Below are 20,398 nucleotides of genomic sequence, written 5' to 3'. Positions count from 1 at the left end.
ATATTCAGAGTAGTCACTTGTGGTGCACACATTAGTACCCAAATGTTGAATACTTGTCAGACCCTCCCTTCACAAGCACTCCAGAGATCACCTCATGACTTTAGCAGTCAGTCACACTAGAGACACCTAGTTGCATCCCCATCCATATCCTCAGTAACATGTCAAAAAGCTTTACTTGTGAAATTATCAAATCCCCTCGGCAATTCCAGAAGAGAAAGAAGGCTGGGCTGATGAGATACTGAAACAAGGGGTCACCTTGTACAGGAATGGGAGCTCCCCTTCTCCTCGCTCCATAGACAAGAGCTCCTTCAAGATCTGAAGAACCAAGCAGACAATGCTCGTTTTATCCCCTGTCCAAGCAGCAGAACCTAGCAGGAACTTGCTGCTTCAAGGCTGGACTCTCACCTCATTCAGGTATGACCCTTTGCAAGGGGGAGCTGGGTTTGGAAGTGCTGGGAATTCCAGCCACCCCGGCCTGTCCCGCAGGCTACTGGTACTGTCTCTGAAATGACTCTAAACAGGAGAGGAGCTCCCAAGGCCCTGACATTGGGGAAGCAAGTTCCATAAAGGCAGGAAAAGCAGGAAAGGCTTTTTTTAAAGATTTCTATAACCCCACTACCCAGCATGATATGTTACACATAGGTCTTTAATAAATGTTGAATTGCAGGCCAATTCTAATAGACTTGTGATGGAGAGAGCCATCTGCATTCAGAAAGAGACTGAATGTGAATCACAACATAGTATTGTCAACTTTTTTGTTGTTTTTCCTTGCTTTGGTTTCCTTTCTTATTTTTTTTCCCTTTTTGATCTTATTTTTCTTGTACAGTATGATGAATGTGGAAATATATTGAGAAGAGTTGCACATGTTTAATCTATATTGGATTACTTGCTATCTTGGGGAGAAGGGAAGAAAGGGAAAAAAATTGGAACACAAGGTTTTGCAGGGTGAACATTGAAAACAAAGCTATTATTTTAAAAAGGGGGGTGGGGGAAATAAGGATAGGGATGTCTGTTTGATCTCCCTTGCAGCCACATACAACTATAGTCCCTTGCCATTGGTGGCCCTTCTTTACTTGGGGCTCTATATCCTCACATGTGAATACTCTATAGGAAAATTATTTTTGGCTCCATGTAGTATGTAAAATATTTTGAGGTCTGGGAACTATGTCATTGCTTTTTTTTTCCCAAAAGGCTGGGAAATTTACTTTTTGTCCTGTGGAATTTTCATTTATGACTTCTTGAAATAATTTCTCAGACTTACATGAAGTGATGCTGAGTGAAATGAGCAGGACCAGGAGATCGTTACATACTTCAACAACAATATTATATGATGATCAATTCTGATGGACGTGGCTCTCTTCAACAATGAGATAAACCAAATCAGTTCCAATGGAGCAGTAATGAACTGAACCAGCTACGCCCAGAGAAAGAACTCTGGGAGATGACTATGAACCACTACGTAGAATTCCCAATCCCTCTATTTTTGTCCTCCTGCGTTTTTGATTTCCTTTGCAGGCTAATTGTACATTATTTCAAAGTCTGACTCTTTTTGTACAGCAAAATAACTGTGTGGACATGTATACATATATTGTATTTAACATAGACTTTAACATATTTAACATGTATTGGTCAACCTGCCATCTAGGGGAGGGGGTGGGGGAAAGGAGGGGAAAAGTTGGAACAAAAAGTTGGCAATTGTCAATGCTGAAAAATTAGCCATGCATATATCTTGTAAATAAAAAACAATTTTAAAAAAACACAATAATTCTCTCAAAAAATAAACAAACAAATAAATAAATGTTGGCTTGAATGGAAAAGATGTGTGCCCTCCAGGAGAGGTGACACCCTGAGAGCTGTTCTAGAATGAGGACTACATCTCCCCACACCCTGAACACCTGCATCCCAGATGTGAAATCATTCCTTTAAGCTGAAGGGTTCTCTCCCCACCCCGGCCTTGGCCTAGAAAGGGACCTGGGTCCAGACTGGGTTTCTCCTTTTTATACTTGACATACTCAGGGTATCTGGGATAGTTACCTACTCCCACACCTCTGCCAGGGTTCATGCCAGTCATACCAAGCTACACAGAAACCTGCCAGGAGGTAAAGGCGGCGGGGGGGGGGAAGCTTCCTGCCACTGCCCAGGATCTGGGCGGCCATTTGGGCACTATGTCTGCAGGCTCTGGGGCCTGAGGGGCTCCGCGTATCTGGCTTTCTAAGCCTCTTCATTATGGTCGGGGAAGAACCGCAGGGACTTAGGAGCACAGGGAACAGCAGTATAGCCCCCCTCCTGCCGGGGTCCAAGCCTCCCCCTGCCAGTCTAGGGGCAGGGCAGATTGGCGAGGATTTCCTGTTCTTCAGGATGCCCCATCCAGCTCAGAGACAGCTGCCAGAGGCCACAGGACCAGCCCTGCATCCAAAGCCAGTCCAAACCCATGGCCCCCACCCCACAAGGATAGCATACCTGTATGCCCACAGCCACATGCAGTCCTTATAGAGGGACTCTCAAGCAGACACAAACCTAGCTGACAGGTACCAGCTGCTTCGGAGACCCTCCAGCCGCAGACAAGTACTCACACAGACAAAGTACCGTATAAATATAGGTTTTATTAATAATGAGTGAAATCCCACAAACACACTGGCGCCTCCCTGGGATGGAAGACTGTGGGTCTGCAGGGGGTGGGGGAGAGTGGAGAGGAGCCAGCCATCCCCTGCCCCAGGCCAGGGAGCTCAGCAGCAGGGGTCCTGGACCCCCCCCCAGGGAACCAGAAATGCTCCTTGTGTCTGTCACTCTGGTCCCTGAAGTGGTGCTCTCGTGCCCAGGGGCAGCCTCGGCTGGCCGAAGGAGGCAGAGGGGTGGCCAGAAGATTGGACCAAGCAGCCGAGGGGAGAGGGAAGGGGGTGTCGGGGGTCCCAGCCCCAGGGAGGCATGCCCAAGGGCACAGGGAGAAGGGATTCTGGTGAGCTGGCCAAGGCCAACTTGTGCCAGCTGCCTGTGCTTGTGCCAGGTCCTGAAATACAGGTGGAGGGAGTGCCCTGTGCCTGCCCCTGGCTTTGTAGAGGGAGAGAAGACTGGAGAGGAGTTACCCACCCAGGTCCTTCTGATGATCCTGAGCAGAAGCCGCCTCCGGGGCTTTTGGAAGGTCACATCCACCCCCCTCCACAGAGTCCCTCTCCCAGGACCAGGTGATGATTGTGGGCCTGTGCTGAGGGTCTGGAGAGGGGATGGGAAGGTCTGGCCCACTACAGGAGAACAGGATCAAGGTCATCCCCTCAGCCTCTCCACCCGCCTCTACCGCCCAAAATAAAGTGCATTCTCCAGTTCCAATGAGGGCAAAAGAAACATGGGCATTATTGCTAAGGTGCCAGTGTGCACCATCCCCCTGCCAAGTCAAGATGGAGAAGAGAGATGGGGCACCTTAAGACCCCAGGCCTTACCTCCCCTGGGGTCTGAGAGGGACAGTCAAGGACAGAATTTCCAGCCTCTGCCTCAAGAGATTGTTCCAGCAGCCTAGAGTTGGGGTAGGGGCTATGACTACCAGAGTCTCCCCCTAATCAAATTCATAATGGGACTTTCCGGGGAATCCAGCCAGGGACCAGCCCTGGGTACTATAACAACAGCCCAATTTACAAACACTTGCATGGTGAGACCCCCTGGGGAGAGGAGGGGGCACTTTGGTCAGTTGTAAGGGGGAGTCTCTGGAGGCGAAACTCAGGTGGCCTCTGCCCACCCCCAGATAGACAGAGGGAGAAAAAGAGGGCTCTGAGCAGGGCAGGGGAGTGGGAGACTGGGAGGAAGGGAGCTACCGTAGCCCAACAAATGTCCTTTGCATGCAGGTGTTGAGAAAGAGGTGAGAAGGAAGCCACAAACTGCATCAAAACACAGGAGGTGATGGGACTGAGGGAGGACGTTGAGAACCTTCTGCCGTCCTCCAGGAGGACCCCAAAATCCGTGGAGCAGATCGACACTGACGGGGCAGGGGCGGAGGGGGTGGGCTGGCTGCACCAGCAACTAGCTCCCAAGTCTCTGAGGTTAAAACAGTCCCAGAGGGCTGAAGGCGGGGTGGCGCGGAAGGGGGGCTCTATCTCTCCGACTTCACCCGGTAGCGGAGCACAAGGTATGCCAACAGCCGCAGTGCCAGGAAGAAGATGCCCAGGACCAGGAAGTCCATGTAGAGCTTGGCGTCCTCCACGTCCAGCTGGTGGAGGATGCTCTCGGGTTTCTGGAACGGGCATCCGGAGGAGTTCTCGGAGCAGTCCAGGTCCCCCCGCTCCATGCCATAGATGGTCAGGATCACGCCCTCAAAGCCGTACCTGGGCACAGCAAACAGCTGATGGTGCCCGCTCCTTGCCGGGCAGAGCCCAGCCCTCTCCCAGCCCCAGAGGGCAAGGAGGCCCCCCACAGGTGCCCGGCCTGGAGGCCGGAGAGGGCCCTCCTTCACGTCATGGGGAGGCCCCCAGCCCCCAGACCCCGGGAGAGCTTGTGGCACTGCTTACCTGACGTAGGAGAGGTAGGAGCTCCACTGCAGGTAGGTGGGGATGGTTTTGAAGCTAACGAAGAAGCCAGAGAAGAGGAGGACAGGGATAGCAGTTACCGGGCCCACAAAGGTGGCCACCTGAGAATGTGGAGGCGGGAAGGGCAGGAAGGAACGGAAGGTGACCAGGGGCACAACACTTGGGACTGTGCTTGCCCAGCTCACATATACAGGGACACATGTACATGCACACAGGGCAAGTGCTCCCTGGGGGACCCGATGCCTCTGCTTCCATAGCCAGCCCCCCAATTCTTTCCCTTGGATGATCTTCTATGAGAAGTATCTTGAGGATAGGGACTGTCTTTTTATATTTCTGTCTCCTGGCTTAACAAAGTGCCTGGTACATAATAAACCCTGAATAAATCTTTCTCTCCAACTTTCCTTTTCTCCTTTTCTTTCTTTTCTTCCTTCCTTCTTTTCCTTTCTCTCTCTCCCCTTTTTTCTTCTTTTTTTCTTTCTTTCCTTACTCTCCTTCCCTTCCTTTCCCTTTTCCTTTCTCCCTCCCTTCTTCTCTTTTTCTTTCGTTCCTTGCTTCCCTTTCTCTTCATGTCTCTACCCCAGACACATACCTCTTCTCTCCATTTCTCCCATTTTCACCCACCTGTAGGGAGTTGGATGCAGCCCCAATCAGTAGCCCCAGAGACTGAGCTACCAGGGCAGTGGCTGTGGCCAGAGCAGAAAAAAGCAGGAATCGGGTGGCTTCTGCCGGTTGGCTGGTCATCCAGTAAACAATGCTACAGTAAGCCATGGGGCAAATCACCTGGTGGGAGCAAGAAGGTTGGAGAGAAGGGCTGGTGTATGAGGGGCAGCTCTCCTCACCTGCCCTTGAAATCGGACCTCCTCTTGTCTTCAGCTCCGGTTCCCCTATGGAACCCTCTTCCCAGGATGAGCCTCATAGACGCTCAGACTTAGACAAGGTAACCTAGTCCACTGCCCTCATTCCAAAGATGAGGAAAATGAACCTGGCAGTAGAGTCTTAAACACTTTTCCCTTAATCCTTTTGTTTTTGACCACTTCTCCTCCATCTAGTTTCCCAGAATGAGCAGATCAAATGAGTTAAAATGTATATACAACATACTTTGTATACAACAACTTAAAGCACCACGTAAATGCTCATTATTATTCTTACTAGCCCAGAGAAGAAGAATGATTTGATCAGGATTACATAGCAAGTAAGTAGGATTCAAATTCAGGGCTCTTCAACTCAGGGTTCTTTCTACTGTGCTGAGGAAGAGGCTCACCCTTGGGACTTCATTCATTGCTCCCTTACCAGGAATGCCCTCCTTCTGCCCCTCCTCTGGATTCCACTTACATTTAAGTTTCACCTTCCCCGATAACCAAAATCTAGAGAACCCTCTCTTTCTGTCTAACATACACTTCCTGAGATGGTTAGCTACCTTTTACATTCATTAACTTCATTTTTCAAACTAAATTTTACACCGAAGGACAGGGTCATTTTTGTGTCCCACACGAGGCTAAATATACAGTAGGTGCTCACCAGTGCTTGCTGACTGAGTCGTGGATTCCAGCTTACCTGGAAGGGCACATCAGCCATAGTCTTGGCCAAGTAATATGCTTTGAGGCTGTACCAATAGTTGAGATGCTCCCGCATGAAGACAGCCATTTCTAGGGGAACTGGGACAAGAAAAAAGAGGAAGCATTCAAGGCCTTCTATAATTCCTATTGTTGTTTCCAACACGAACCTGCTGCTGCCTCCTGAAGGGTCTCTTACTGGAACTGTAGGGTTGGAGAATGCCCTCCCCAACAAGTCCAGCAGCCTGCCTGGCACTTGGGACTACAGTCTCTCCATCTCATTAATGAGCCCCCCGCTTCATGGCCCCCCTGCCCTCCCAGGTGTGCCAGGTGCTCAGGACTCACAGGTAAGAACAGTAGGCATCAGGGCAGCAAACATGAGGAAGAGCATGGAGAAGAAGAGGCAGCCCGTGTTGTTGAAGACTTTGCTGGCGTCATTCCCGATGTGCAGGTACAGGAGACCGATGAGCACCCCAATCACCACGTGGGACATGAATCGAAGGTGGGTCAGGACCTGGTAGGGGGAGAGCGGTCAGAGTTAGGGAGGCGGCTCAGGGAGGCGCTGGTCCGAGAACAGAGGAGCAATGACTGCACCATTCAGGGTGGGATCTGGGGGAGGAGACAAGACTAACTATCTATGCTGCCCACATTAACAAAGAGCCCTCTTCAAGGTGCAGGCAGTGGGGACTTAAGCCAGAAACCCCGCTCTTTTTTCTCCATTTCCAGGACAACTGCCGGTCTAGGCTACTGGCAATTCCTCCATCCCCACAGTGTAGTCTCTCACCGTGTCTCTAAGGATGGACAAGAAGGTTCTCTTGAAGAGGATGCAGAACTGGGTGAACGTATTAGTGGCGAAGGTGTGACTCTCGATGGGGTCTACTTCCTGAGCAGGAGGAAGGTCACAGTCCAAGGTTACAGAAAAGGGACCCACGGAGAGGGACGCCTAGCACCGCCCAGCCCAGGCCCCCAAGCTCCTCTGGAGCCTGTGAGGGCACGAGGCAGAACCCTCCGGCAGCTGGCACTCCATCCCCAGGGACGAGGGGAAGGATCCCGAGAGTGCTGGACTTAAAGCTTGAAAGGGCCCTCAAGGTCACTTTCCTAATTCCTTCATGTTCTACACGAAGCAGGAAGGCTCAGAGAAGGGAAGTGGCCGGACCGTCCCGCCCTGAGCGCTTCTCCCTAACTCCACGCCTGCATCCCCAGCATCCCCTCTCACTCACTGGAGGGCAAGCGGGACACGGGGACTGGACGTGGTTTTTCTCCACACTGTCCTTCTTCTCTGCCACAGTGCACAGCCCGTTCTGTACTGCCCGGAACAGCATGGGGTTCAGGTCCCCGTACTCTCCCGATGCTACTTCAATGACTGTGGGGGAGTAGATGAGCCGGGCGTCATTCCCTCCAGAACTAAACTAGCCCCTCCCCAAGGCCCCCTGCCCATGTGGGCCCGGCCAAGGCCCCACTCACTGAAGTCCGCGGGGTTGTGGTAGGTGGGACAGTGCAGGCCCAGTCCCTTCAGGTAAGGGATCAGATTGGTGACCATGCCCTTGAAGATGCACTGACCCTGGCTCAGGATGTAGAGCTGGAGGTAGCAATTGAAGTGAGATGAGAAAGGGTTGGGTGGGAGACGGCCTCCCCCACTGCCCTAGCGTGAGTCCGGCCGCTGCTCCTGCCAGGGCCCGCACCGCGACACAGTCGTGCCAGCAGACCTCCTTCATCCCCGCCATCCCAGCGCTCGGACACAACAGCCACTAATGGTTCCCCAGCCCCATCCCCTCTATCCAGAAGGAGAGCCAACCTTGTCGAACATCTCAAAGAGCTTGGCACTGGGCTGGTGAATGGTGCAGATGATGGTCCGGCCCCCCTGAGCCAAGGACTTCATTAGTGATACCACCTGGAAGCAGGAGGCACTGTCCAGTCCACTGGCCAGAGAGAGAGAAGGGGGGGGGGGGGAGAGACAGGAGGGAGAGAGTGTGTCAGGGACAGGGGAAGGGAAGTAGGAGAATAGGGAAGGAGAAACAGGTAAGTGAATGTTGGTGGAGGGGGGTAGAGAACTCAGGTGAGGGGAATGGATCCAGAATGGGGAGGAAAGGTTCTGTCCTAACCTCCATTCGGCTTAATTCAATCAACATTTATGAAGTGCCTACTATGTGCTAAGTGCTGGGAATATAAAAAGAAATAAAACACAGCCCCTGCCCTCCGGGAGCTTACAATCTAATTCTACCTCCCCCCAACCCTACCACATGCTCACTTTAGCAGAGAGCCCAGCTCCCTCCCTCTTCTGAGCCGGTCTTGGAAAGCAAAGGCTCTATCTCAATGGTTCCATTTGGTAGGAGGGGCTGCCATTGGGGAAAGGTTAGACTGAGGGCAAGAATACCTGGTAGGCTCATCAAAGAACATGACGGGTGGGTTGTTGACAAGCTCCAAAGCAATTGCTAGCCGCTTCCTCTGCCCCCCAGAGAGCATGGCTGTCCTCGTGTTGGAACAGGACATCAGCCCCAAAGCCGTCAGAATCTCAGTCACCTGGCCAAAGCCCGCCCCACATCAGCCTCCGGAGCTCCCCGAAGCCCCTTTGTCTTCAAAGGACCCCCGCAGGGTACTCGCTCCGCCTGGGACCACCTCCAACTTGTGCTAACGGGGCCATTCCCCCTCCCCAGGGCTACCCTGGCCCCTCACTGAGGGAGGAGGCCTCTGCCAATCTCGCCCCACTCACCAGCTCCTTCTTCACTTCCTGTTTTTCATTCAGCTTCAGGTTGGCAGAGACCTGGGCCCAAAAGTAGGGGCTGGTCAGTGGGTGGGCACCGTGCCCACGAGCCCCGTGAATACCGCCTCACCCCAGCCCTTCATTTAGCAGAGGGACAAGCAGAAGAGTAGACTTTACCAGAGCATCCTAGTGCTGGGAGTTCCATGGTGCCTATCAACCTTGAAGGGGGAACAAGGTGGTGAAATATCTAACGTCCTCTGCTCCCACTGGGCCGAAAGTTCCTCGAGGGCAATAACTACATCTCCTCTTAATGTCTGCCCCCTTCCTCCACACACACAGTAGGGGCTTCATCGCTCCGGGGACTATGTCATTGTTATACCTCAGAAACCCAAGCAAGCTGTGGGGAGGAGGGGGTACGTGGGGGGGGAGGAAGGGAGTAGGGGCGGGCCCTCACCATCATGGCCTCTAGCACGGTGAGATGAGGCAGCAGCATGTCGTCCTGCATGATGTAGCAGGACATCTTGCGGAAGGTCCGCAGCTCGCGAGGTCGCCCGTTCACCAAGATCTGCCCCTTCATTCCAGACTCCCTTCAGGAGCAGAATGTAAGGGGGTCACAGGGTAGAACATCCTCAGAGCCTTAGGCCACCCTGGAAAACTTGGACCGAAGACTTCTGCCCCTTCCCACGAGCCTGGGCCACGGACTCTCCCGCCCGCCATGAGGGCCCGGCCTAGAACGCCTCCTTTCTCCCCGTTCCGCCCCACTCCTCCTCCTGCCCTAGCCACGTTTCCACATACATACGCACACGCTTCCCTCCTCACCGATAGCCAGCTAGGATGTTCATGAACGTGGACTTCCCGGCTCCTGAGGGCCCCATGATACCGATCAACTCCTTTCGGCAGAACTTCCCAGACAGACACTTGAGAAGGGTCTTATAACCTGGAGTCAGGAGGAGGGAGAGGTCATCAAGGAACAGAAACGCCTCAGCCTCTCAAGCCTTTGACTACATGATCTAGTAGCAGAGGGGCAGCTAGGTGGTACAGTGGATAAAGTGCTGAGCCTGAAGTCAAGGAGATCCATCTTCCTGAGACAAATCTGGCCTCAGAGACTACCTAGCTGTCACTTAATCCTGTTTGCCTCAGTTCCTCATCTGTGAAATAAGTAGGAGAAGGCATGGCGAACCACTCCAACGTCTTTGCCAAGAAAACTCCAAAATGTGGTCATGACTAAAAACAACTGAACAATAAAGCAGGAGAACCCCAGATATGAAATTGGAAGAATTCTTTTGGTTTGATCACTTACTAGCTTTGTGATCTTAAAAAAAATTATTGATATCGTATGTTTTTTATATAACTTACATTTCCCAATATATTCCTCCTCCTCCCAAACCAAGTATGAATCATCCATTAAAATAAAGATTTTTTTAAAAAGAAAAAAAAAACATTCAGTGAAACTAATCAATACATCATCTAACTCTGACAGCACATATCCATAATATAAGCCACAGTCCCCTCTGCAAAGACGCAGGAGCTGCATCTCCTCATCTCTTCTTCAGGGCCAGACTTGGTCATTATATTTCCACCAGGTTTGTGATTTGAAGAAAATCATTTAATTTCTCTGAGGCTCATTTTCCTCATCTGTAAAATGGGGGTATGTTACTTAGACTACCTACCTCACAGGATTATTGTAGCCAAAGTGCTTTCTGTAAAACTTAATGTATTGTATAAAATTACCATGGATACAGTCAGCAGCTAGGACAAAAGAAGTACCTCAACAACAACAACAGATCCTCTCTTCTTTTCTAAACTCCCTAGTCTGAGATGACTACCTCTAGAGTCAAGACATCTGAGGCATAATTTACTGAATTTATTGTGCTCTGGAAAAGGAAGAGGAGCCAGGGGTCATGATTCTTTTTCTCTGTGGGCATGAATTATTCTCTCTCTCCTTTGCTAAAAGGAGTTGCCCCAACCTTCCCCTTCATTTGGAAAAGCCTTTCTTTCTTTAAAGCCTGGCATAAAATTGGATCCTTAGAGATCTGACCCAAGGGACTTGAAGGGGACACTGACACCCATACTAGTCCTAATAACCATGACTGCCTTCCCCCCAACTTCTTCTTTCCTATAGCACCATGCAGTCAAATGAATGACTAATTAGGAAGTTGGATAGAAAATATTAACAGAGACTCTTGATGGTTGTTTGGCTCACACACCTGGTCCGCAGTAGCTTGTACAGAGAGACTGCTTTTTAATTACTCTCTTCCCAGCGTCCCCAATCTCTGCAAAATGCTGTGGACCCTGTGAGCTCCCATTGTAGCCTGTGGTTTTTTGACCCTGTGACTGATAGAATCACAGAGGCTGAAAGGGTCTTCCAAAAGTCATGTGGTTCAGCCCCTACCTATAGGCAGACAAGGCAGATAGCTACCTATCAATGTCACAAGTGGTGATGGAAAGGTTTAGATAATACACCCAAGATGACACAGGTGGCCCCAGGGAAATCATCAGCTCTAACCCTATGATTCCATCATTAAAGTGGTGTGACCTCCTGTACCTGCCTTTCAGTGTCACGTTGAGGGAAGGGGGAAGTTGGGTGAAACTAAATCACCTTAGTTCCCTTGGTTCTCCCAGTTTCTAAATTGGATTGAACTCCCAAGGAGGTCAAGTTCAAATAAATGAAGAATGGCAGGTTTCATGGGAGGAGGAGAGGGAGGAAGAGAGAGAATACTGAAGTCATAGAATAATATATTTTAGAACAGGAAAGTACTTTAGAGACTATCTAATCTAACCCCCTCAGAGTCACAAAGTTGTTATTTACTAGCTATGTGATCTTCAATAAATTACTTCTTGCTGGAATGGAAAGATCACTAGACTTGGAGTCAAAAAACCTGATCCCAAATCTTGGCTCTATTATTTTCTTGGACAAGTCAACTAACCTCTTTCTCTGGACTTCACCTGCAAGTAAGGAAGTTGGACTAAATTATCTCCAGTCACTTTTTCCTCTAAAAACCTACATTCTATCATTAAGATCTCTTCACAAGGGCCCACATGTACAAAAATATTTATAGTAGCTCTTTTTGTGGTGGCAAAGAATGGAAACTGTACCGATGGATCTCCATCGGTCGGAGAATAGCTGAACAAGTTGTGGTATATGATTGTGATAGAATACAACTATGTTGTAAGAAATGATGGGCAGGCTGATTTCAGAAAAGTCTGGGTAGACTTACATGAACTGATGCTGAATGAAGTGAGCAGAACCAGAAAACATTGTATACACTAACAATAATACTGGACAACCGATCAACTATGTTGATCAACAATGCAATGAACCAATACAATACCAAAAGACTCATAATGGAAAATGCTAGCCACACCCAGAGAAAGAATAACAGAATCTGAATGCAGATTGAAGAATACTATTTTCACTTTGTTCTTTTTCGAGGTTTTTCTCTTATGTTCTGATACTTCACAAAATGAATAATGTGGAAATATGTTTAATATGATTGTACATGTATAATCTGTATCAGATTGCTTGCTGTCTTTGGGAGAGAAAAAGAAAAAAAAAATTTAGAACTTAAAATCCTAAAAAAACAAATGTTTAAAATTATCTTTACATGTAATTGGAAAATATAAAATACTATTAAATGCCAGGGCAGGAGTGAGAAAGATATCTTTAAGAACTAGATACTATGGACTTTTTGAGCCTCAATATCCTCACCTATATAATGGAAAAGTAAGGCTTGCACCACCTTTTTGCCAGGGCTATTGGGAAGATTAGATGAAATAATGGATGTCAAAGAGCTCCTGGATCATTAAACGTTATGCTATATTTACCATTATCACAAATGTCTACCAGAGAAAGGAAATACCCCCTTTCTTTCTGTCTATCCCAAACTTCTTATTCTCTTCTATTCTCTAGTGTAAAAAATAAAGAAAGACAAAGAAGGAAGGAAGGAGTCAGAGCGTATTAAAGATGTGACTAAGAGATAGCAGAGATACAAGGGAGGGAACAGAAGTGGAGGGGTGGGGAGGACAAACACGGAAATGACACCTGGGATTTCACCAGAGTTGGAAACTTCCTGTGTGGAAATTGCTTCTGTGTAACCCTCCATTGACTTGCCTAGGGATTACTAAAGGTCATCACACAGTTAATATGAGTCAGTGGCAAAATTTGAACTCAATACTGCCTCAATTAGGCCCAAATACAGGATGTCCTAAAAAAAAAAAAAAGATAGTCTTTTAATAAGTTCAGAAATATAAATGCCAAAAATAAATAAATACAATATGAAAAGTTAATTATTTAAATGTTTAATATACGGATGCTTTTCATTAAGCATATCACATAAAATCACTATCTTGTGCTATATACATAATCAATTTTCTAACTTCGTAAAAACTTTAGTTAGCTGTTGCTTAGTGACAGAAAAGATTGCATCTGTAATCATAGTGTTAAAATCATCCAAAGAATGATGTATATTTTTATGCATATGTGATAATTTTTATGAGTCCATAAAAAAAAGTCTAATGGACATACCTCAGCTGACCAAGATGGCCAAGCAAGAGGACCTCCTCTGTTAATGCAACAGCTTGAGAAAGTATCATCCAGAAACTGTCCCACATGTAATGCATAATGATCTGTCTTGTTAAAATTAAAATTTTAAATGCATTATTCAAAATTCACAAAATTAAACCAACATAAAATTCATAATTAAACTTGCAAATGGTGTTCTTCTAAGTTTGTGGCATTTATACCTATGAAGTTATTAAATCAAACCTCCATTAAGACTTTTAGAATACTCTCTACCAGTCTACTCTTCCACCAAAAAATCTGGCTTACATAAAATTAACGGGTAACTAAATATATGTATGTATGGATTTTACTTTCAGAGATTTCATATTATGAGTGTGGTCTATATTCAAGCAAAAAAATTGTTTTTCATAAAATAGGGAGGGAGATTCTCCTTCAAGTTTTTCTTATTTCAACATTTTATTGAAAGATAGTTCTCTACCCTGCTATCATCTTGATGCTAAAGTTCCCATTCAACTCTGGCCCTTGTCCTATTCCAAATTCCTAAAAGTACAAGTGTGCACACATAAAATGTGAGACAGGACACTAAAGGGAGAGAAAGTTGCTTTAAAAAAACCTTGCTCAGCCCTGCTCAGAAGTGTTTCAGTCTAGCTTCTCAAATCCAGGAGAACAATTCACCCTTCCAGCCTCCACCCTGGTCCTGGGAAACCTAGCTTCCCTATTCTTGGCTCATGTTGCCTGGGGCTGAGGAGGGACTGCAAAGATTTACTGAACTCAGGACAGTAAGTTCCCAGATGCAACCCTCTCTCAGCTACCTCAATACCTCCATTGAGACCAGCCCAGACAGCTTCAGATTTTGACCAGGGAAAGCCTTGAGAACCACATTTTCTACCACTGTATTTGATTCTGTGTTTAGAAGAGTACCAAGATGATGCAATGCAAAGAATATAAGCTGGTGATCAGAAGACATGTTTGTTATAGGTTCCATTTACTATATAACTGTTATATAGTTCTACTACTGACTTGTTGTGTGACCTTAAACTTGCTAATCTCTGGAACAATTCTTCCACATCTTTAAAACAGAATTAATTCTTTCTCTCTACGTTCCTTTCCAGTATTCCTGCCCAAAAATCTTCAGGAACTCCGTATTGCCTACGGATTTAAATTAAAATGCCTTTCTCTGGCATTCAAGACCCTGCTCAACCTGCCACTACTCTACCTTATCTTATCTTAGATACCTTTGCCCTCCAGCCAAATTGGATAACTTTCTGCCACCCTTGTTCCAGAATCACACTGCATTCTCACAATTACATGCTTTTTTCCCCTCAGATTGTTTCCTCTGCCTGGCTTGTCTCCCTATCTCTCATCAACAGTTTGATTTTTTCTCCTATCCTTTAAGGCCTAATTCAAATAATACTTCCTTCGGGAAGTCTTCTTTTATCCTCTTCCCTAAAATGATTAAAAAGCTTTTCACTCCCCTGATCTCATATAACATTTTCTTGTTATTGAGGCTTAAATTAATACACACACACATATATAATACTTCAGAAACTTTAAAAAACTATATAAGTGTCAGATATTGTTATAAGATTTTGTGGCCAGGGGATCATAGATTTAGAGCTGAAAGACACTTCAGAGGTTTTCTGGTTCACAGAGAGATAGTTTGTCCAAGCACATATTAGATGTGAGAATGTTTTGCAAGTTTAGAAGCCCTATATCCAATAACCATAAAGGCCCTCTCCAAAAACTGCCTACAATTCTTTATTAGGCTCCTAGATACTTGACATATTGAGGAGACTCCTAGATCAGGGAAAAGACGAGAATATAGGTAGTCAGCAAGCAAGTCAGGAAGAAAGAAGAAATCCACACAAGAAATAATGAGCTCCTTATCTTTAGAAAGACTCCAATTTGAGGCAATGACCATATATCAAGGATATTACAAAGTGTATCACAAAAGTTAGAGCTGGCCAGAACCTTAGAGATCATCAAACTGAACTTCTGTGTTTCATACCTGAAGCTCAGGATAAGTGACTTGCCTAAAGTTGCTCAGGAAAGAGTCCTACATCAAGCTATGATTCAAATGCAAGCTCTGATTCCAAATCCAGGCTTTTCCCACTACATCCCACTACCTTGTCTGCTTCCAATATTGTTTCAGAGATTCATGAATCTAATAGAGAATGGACTAGATGATCTCTGAAAATCCTTCCAATTTTATGATTCCGTCATTTTATAAATTTTCAGTGCCCCTTCAGAGGACAGAGGGCATAGTGCCCATTTAGAAGGCAAAAAACACAAACAAACCATCAATGACTAGTTAAGAGGTAGAGGGGATGGTATGCAGATATTACCTACTGGGGAGGACGGAAAAGAGCAAAATAAGGGCACAGAAAACTCAGAAACAGAACGAGTGACAATTCCATACCCCTCTTGCGCCAGCAGGGTCCCTCTCGAACTGAGTAGGACAGCTCCACGAATTCTACATCAACTGCAGAGCGCTTTGGAAGATGAGAAAAGCGCTGGGCTTCTGTGATGTGGTTCTCCACTTTCTTCAGGTGTGTGGTCAGTAGCGGGGGCTCTGTGGGGCCAGGGCGCCCTGCCATATCCTCCAGGGCCACTGCCACAGCCCCTGGCCCCAGCCCACAGCTGCCCACCTCCAGTGCCTTCTCCTCCATCTCTTTGCCCTGCAGGGAACCAGGGAGCTGAGGGGGACTTGTTTAACATCACACCGAGCCCTGGCCCTACTTCCATCTCTGACACTGCTCCACCCCCCTCTACCCTCCAACTTGCTCTCTTTCTCTTGTCTTATCACACAGTTGTCTACGCCGGTCCATCATCTCATTCCCTGACAGTTCCTGCTTTCTCCTGTCCCACTCCAGTCCTGCTCTTCCTCAAGGTCCCCCTTAAGTATGTCCCCCTTACCATCTCCTCCAGTCCTACCTTCTCAGAAATCTGGTCCAGGCTATTCAACATTACCCATGTGCCTCAGGGCTCTGCTCTCTTAATGCATACCTCAAGATATCCCCTTTTACTAGCCATCAAATTCTAGCCCGTTCATCTGCGCCCACCAACCATCCTATTCTGCCCCTAGCTCTTGCAGGCCCTCTCGTCTCCCTCCTCTCTGAAGCTCTAATCTCCTTACCCGGCAGAACTCTGGCCAGCAGCCCCAGCCCTAGGGAGGAGGGAGGAGGGTTAGAATCCAGAAGGGAGGACAATGGGAGGGGCAATAAGGGACGAGAAATAGGAGGGGATCCAGAGAGAGAAGGGTGTGGGGGAATCGGAGCATCCCCAGAGCCTCGGAGGCCTCCTTTATCCGCTTGGACAAATAGGACCCATCGCCAGTGCCGCTCCTCCGGAGCCCCGTATCTGTGCGCTGCGGCGGGCCCCCCTCTAAGGAGGTAGGCGCATGGACTGGGATGCCTGTCCCCCCACAAGCCACGGGACTAACAAACACAGCCCCGCTTCCACACAGCCAGTCACCTTGACGCGCCCCGGGGGCTTCTGAATAGGAGGCCCAATACAATAAGAAATGAGGCGTTTCCCGCGCCCCCCAACCTGCAATGGGGTCTTCGCGGTTGCCCCCCTTACCTGCCTCTGGTTGCAATACAGTGGTCCAGGCTCCAGGTCCGGCGGCCTGGGCTGGGCGGGGCCGGGGCGGAGCCGAGCTATGGGGAGGGCCCCGGCCCCGGGTTTGAGGGGAATTGAGGGGCTGGGGGCGGGGTGGCCACCCCAGCTCCGGGCCGGCTGCGCAACCCCCTGTGCCTGAAGCTCGTCCGCACGGCTGCCTCCTCCGGAGCCGGCCGGCCGGGCGGCTGCGCTCTCCTAGGGGCGGCTGCCTGGCCCCGCTGCTCTTAAAGGGGCGGCGCAGCCCCGCAACTGGCGGGGGGGAAAGGGGGAGCGAGCATGAGGAGGAAAATAAGGGAGCAGGTGAAGTGGAGGACGTGAGTGGCGAGGAGTTGTGGACAAAGGACTCTAGGGAAGAACTGAGGCGCGGAGAAGAAAGAAGTCGCTAAGGGAACCGAGAATGAGACGTCTCAAAGAATAGGGGTCCTGCAGTACAAGGAAGACAATGGGGGACTGTGTTTCTGTACCAGTTTAAACACCCTTCGCTCCTCTGACGCCCCTCTCCTTCCTTTGCCCTTAGCTCCCAGCCTTCACTCAGCATCTCTTCCCCCAAGAGAGTCTCAATCCCCGGAGACACTAATCAAAGTATTAAGTGTCAGGAAGAGAGGAGATGAGAGGGGTCACTTTCTAATGAACTTTTAAAACCTTCCCTCAGTTTCCAAATTTCTGTCCATTCTCCCCCCCTCACCCTCCCACACACCCCCAACCAGAGCCCAAGGGCGAGAAAGAAGGGGGAGGGACAGTTTCTTGGGGAGGGACCTGGAACTTCCAAGATTGTACAAACACATAAGAAACTGTACACGAGCACATGTCTGCCTGCAAATATGCACTTACTCCTCCCTGCTCAGTTGGAGAAACACTTCTTCCCATCGTCCAACCTTGTTCACAAGCACTGACCCGGCAATAGGAACATGAATATGCATTCCCTCACAAAGACCTTGATATTTGTGTGATTTTCCATTTCACACCCTCCCGGGTCTCCTGAACATGCCTTCACATGTGTGCGAGATGTATGGGCACACGTACAGGATTTCATCTTGCTTTGCCTTCTGAGGCATCTCCTCACAGTCCCCACCTGTCCCTACCATCCTGCCATGGCATCTTCTCCAGGGTAAGTAGGTTAGCCAGCCCGAGGCACATGATGCTGTGTCTTTAAGTCTTCCACCTGTCACAGCGCTGAGCTAACAGGGAGGGGAAGGAAACTGCTGCTGCTGCTGCTGCGGCAGTAGTGAGGTTACTACCAGTCAAATCTCATCCATCTCCTCCCCATCTGCTCTCTGCCAACCTGGAGGTTGGCTAGGGGCTGGAGACTATCCCTGCCCTCTTCCTGTGACTCGGCTTCGACCTCTACTTCGGAAATTATATTAGAATTCCTTAAATTCGTTTTCCCTTTCCTCTTTCTCATTTATTCCCCAGGACAGAAGCCCACCTCCATTTTTCAGAATATTCCTTTCCTTATTCCTTCCATAGGACCTACTCCTCTAATTTCTTAGGATATATTTCTCATTTACATGAATATCCCCAACGCCTAAGAGATAACCCTACCATTCGCTATGGCTCCACTCCCCCCTTTCCCTCCGGTATTTTTTTCCTTCACTGTCTAAGGCATACTCTCCTATTTCCTAGGACAGATTTCTCCTATCTCCTCTCACTCTCATCCAGGACAACTTCTCCAAGAATATACCCATATTCCCTAAGAGTCTCCTGACTAGAACAACTCTTCATTTTTAAACGATATACCTCTACTCTCTGGGACATTCATTTCCTAAAACAAATCATTTTAATGTGATATCCCCCTCCCCATTTCCCAAAACATTCTCTCTTCTTTAAGAACAGAACTTCTTTATTATTCCTTAGAACATACCAGTCCCCAAGATAACCTCCATATTCTCCAAAAATATACTCCCCTTTCCCTATGACAGACTACCCCATTTCTCAAAACCTCCATTTTCCAAGAATAACACTCCATTATCTAGGATATCCTCTGTTCTCCAAGACGTACTCCCCATTTCTAAGGACAATTTCCCTATTTTCCAAGGACAGACACCCTTCATTCCTCAGGATATGTCCCCCTTATCCCATTCATCTTATCTCTCCCCTTCTATTGCTTAAAACATTCAGACATTCACATTCATTTATTCATTGAGTACATTTTTATTGGGCTTCTGTCATGTACAAAATAGAGCTACTTTCATTCCCTTGAAAGTACATCCTCCCCCATTCTTTCCTTTTAAAAATCTCCATCCTAAAACAGTGTCCCCAGCCTGAGCAGTCTGAAGGTTGCTGAACGAAGGCAGGGGCAGAAATGTCCTTGTCTCAGCTCAGTACTTAGAGCTAATCTACAGAAAGGGGCTGGACTGGGGATTTATGGAAGAGACAGCTGCTGAACAGATTTATGGGGCTGTAGAGGGAGGAGGCAAGTGGGGTCCTGTAGGAGCTGGAATGGGGACACCTAAGGCCATCTGAGCCCCAGCTCTACATCACCACTCTCCTTTCCTCCCTTATCTCCTCTCCCTCCCTCTCCCCCTCCCCCCCATTATCTCTTAGGCCACTGAGTGTACTTGTCTCTCCTGTACCCCCTGCCGTTTCCATAGAGAAATGCAACCAGAGAAAAGGTGAGAAAAAGATAGGGAAAGGAAACCAAATCAAACTGCCCTCCTGCCTCCCAAATAGACAGGAAAATCATCAGTCAGAATGGTGGTTTTACAGAGGCAGGCAGTTGGGAAATAGAATAGTGACTTTTCCAGGAGAATAGCTAGTCATCCTCAAAGACACTGTGAAGTTTGTTTCTTTTTTCCCTCCCTCCAACCACACATATCTTCCATTTGTTCCCAAGGCTTCATTAGCAGCTTTAGCTGTAGCCAGCATCCCTACCTCCTTGGTTGCCTGAGTATGAAATGGGGGAAAAATGAAAACAAAAGGGGAGCAAGAGGAAAGAGTAATCCTTCAAATAGAGGACCAGGAACAATTCCAGCCAAGGATCTTAAAGCCAAAAAACCATCATTTTATAGATGGAATGGTTTTTAAAGGCAATTTGCCCTACTCCCCTTATTTAAAGCTAGAAAACTTAGGCAAAAAGAGACTGCATTACCTAGCATGGGTTACACAGCTAATAAATATCTAAGACAAGATTTGAATCTGTTTTCCTGGTTCTGGGTCCAATGTCTCATATACTATAATAGGCTCCTCTCAAAAATTCAACCATGGGAATATGGAAAGATCTTATTATTCCTCACTATAGAAAATGAGGAGTAGACAAAAGTTATCTTCGGGACAAAGCTAGATTTCTGAGTGCATTTGGTTATTTCCACACTCCTGTCCAGAGAATAACCCTCACTGTCCACCCCTTCATCTCTGTTCCTAATGGATCCTTACCAGCAGGGTATATCCATTTACAAATCTGACAGAAGGAAAAGCAGCAGGCTTAGCCTAGGGGGTTGGGGAGATAATGGTTAAGAAGGCAGTCTTGATGGGGCTGAAGTCCTGGTGGAAT

General features: G+C 47.9%; 1 protein-coding gene across 4 annotated transcripts; it reads right to left on the bottom strand.

Annotated features, from left to right (window-relative positions):
- Positions 1 to 2,582: 2,582 nt before the first annotated feature.
- ABCG4 (ATP binding cassette subfamily G member 4) lies at positions 2,583 to 17,171 on the bottom strand. Of its 4 annotated transcripts, XM_031960122.1 has the most exons (16): positions 16,870 to 17,171; positions 16,424 to 16,453; positions 15,707 to 15,965; positions 9,585 to 9,702; positions 9,220 to 9,352; positions 8,775 to 8,825; positions 8,439 to 8,584; positions 7,860 to 7,983; positions 7,529 to 7,643; positions 7,285 to 7,427; positions 6,849 to 6,947; positions 6,410 to 6,578; positions 6,066 to 6,166; positions 5,133 to 5,291; positions 4,494 to 4,612; positions 2,583 to 4,310 (listed from the first exon to the last, which is right to left on the bottom strand). In XM_031960122.1, the coding sequence occupies exons 3-16, from the start codon at positions 15,954 to 15,956 to the stop codon at positions 4,079 to 4,081; spliced, it is 1,959 nt and encodes a 652-aa protein (XP_031815982.1). In that variant the 5' UTR covers positions 15,957 to 15,965; positions 16,424 to 16,453; positions 16,870 to 17,171; the 3' UTR covers positions 2,583 to 4,078. The 4 variants fall into 4 exon arrangements, with proteins under 4 accessions (XP_031815982.1, XP_003764188.1, XP_031815981.1 ...); XM_003764140.3 differs by lacking the exon at positions 16,424 to 16,453; XM_031960121.1 differs by lacking the exons at positions 16,424 to 16,453; positions 16,870 to 17,171 and adding an exon at positions 16,222 to 16,416.
- Between the last annotated feature and the right edge of the window lie 3,227 nt (positions 17,172 to 20,398).

This window comes from Sarcophilus harrisii, chromosome 3 (assembly GCF_902635505.1).
Source record: "Sarcophilus harrisii chromosome 3, mSarHar1.11, whole genome shotgun sequence".
Lineage (NCBI taxonomy): Eukaryota > Metazoa > Chordata > Mammalia > Dasyuromorphia > Dasyuridae > Sarcophilus > Sarcophilus harrisii.
Note: the sequence above shows the minus strand (reverse complement) of the source record. Positions and strands in the feature narration are given on the sequence as shown.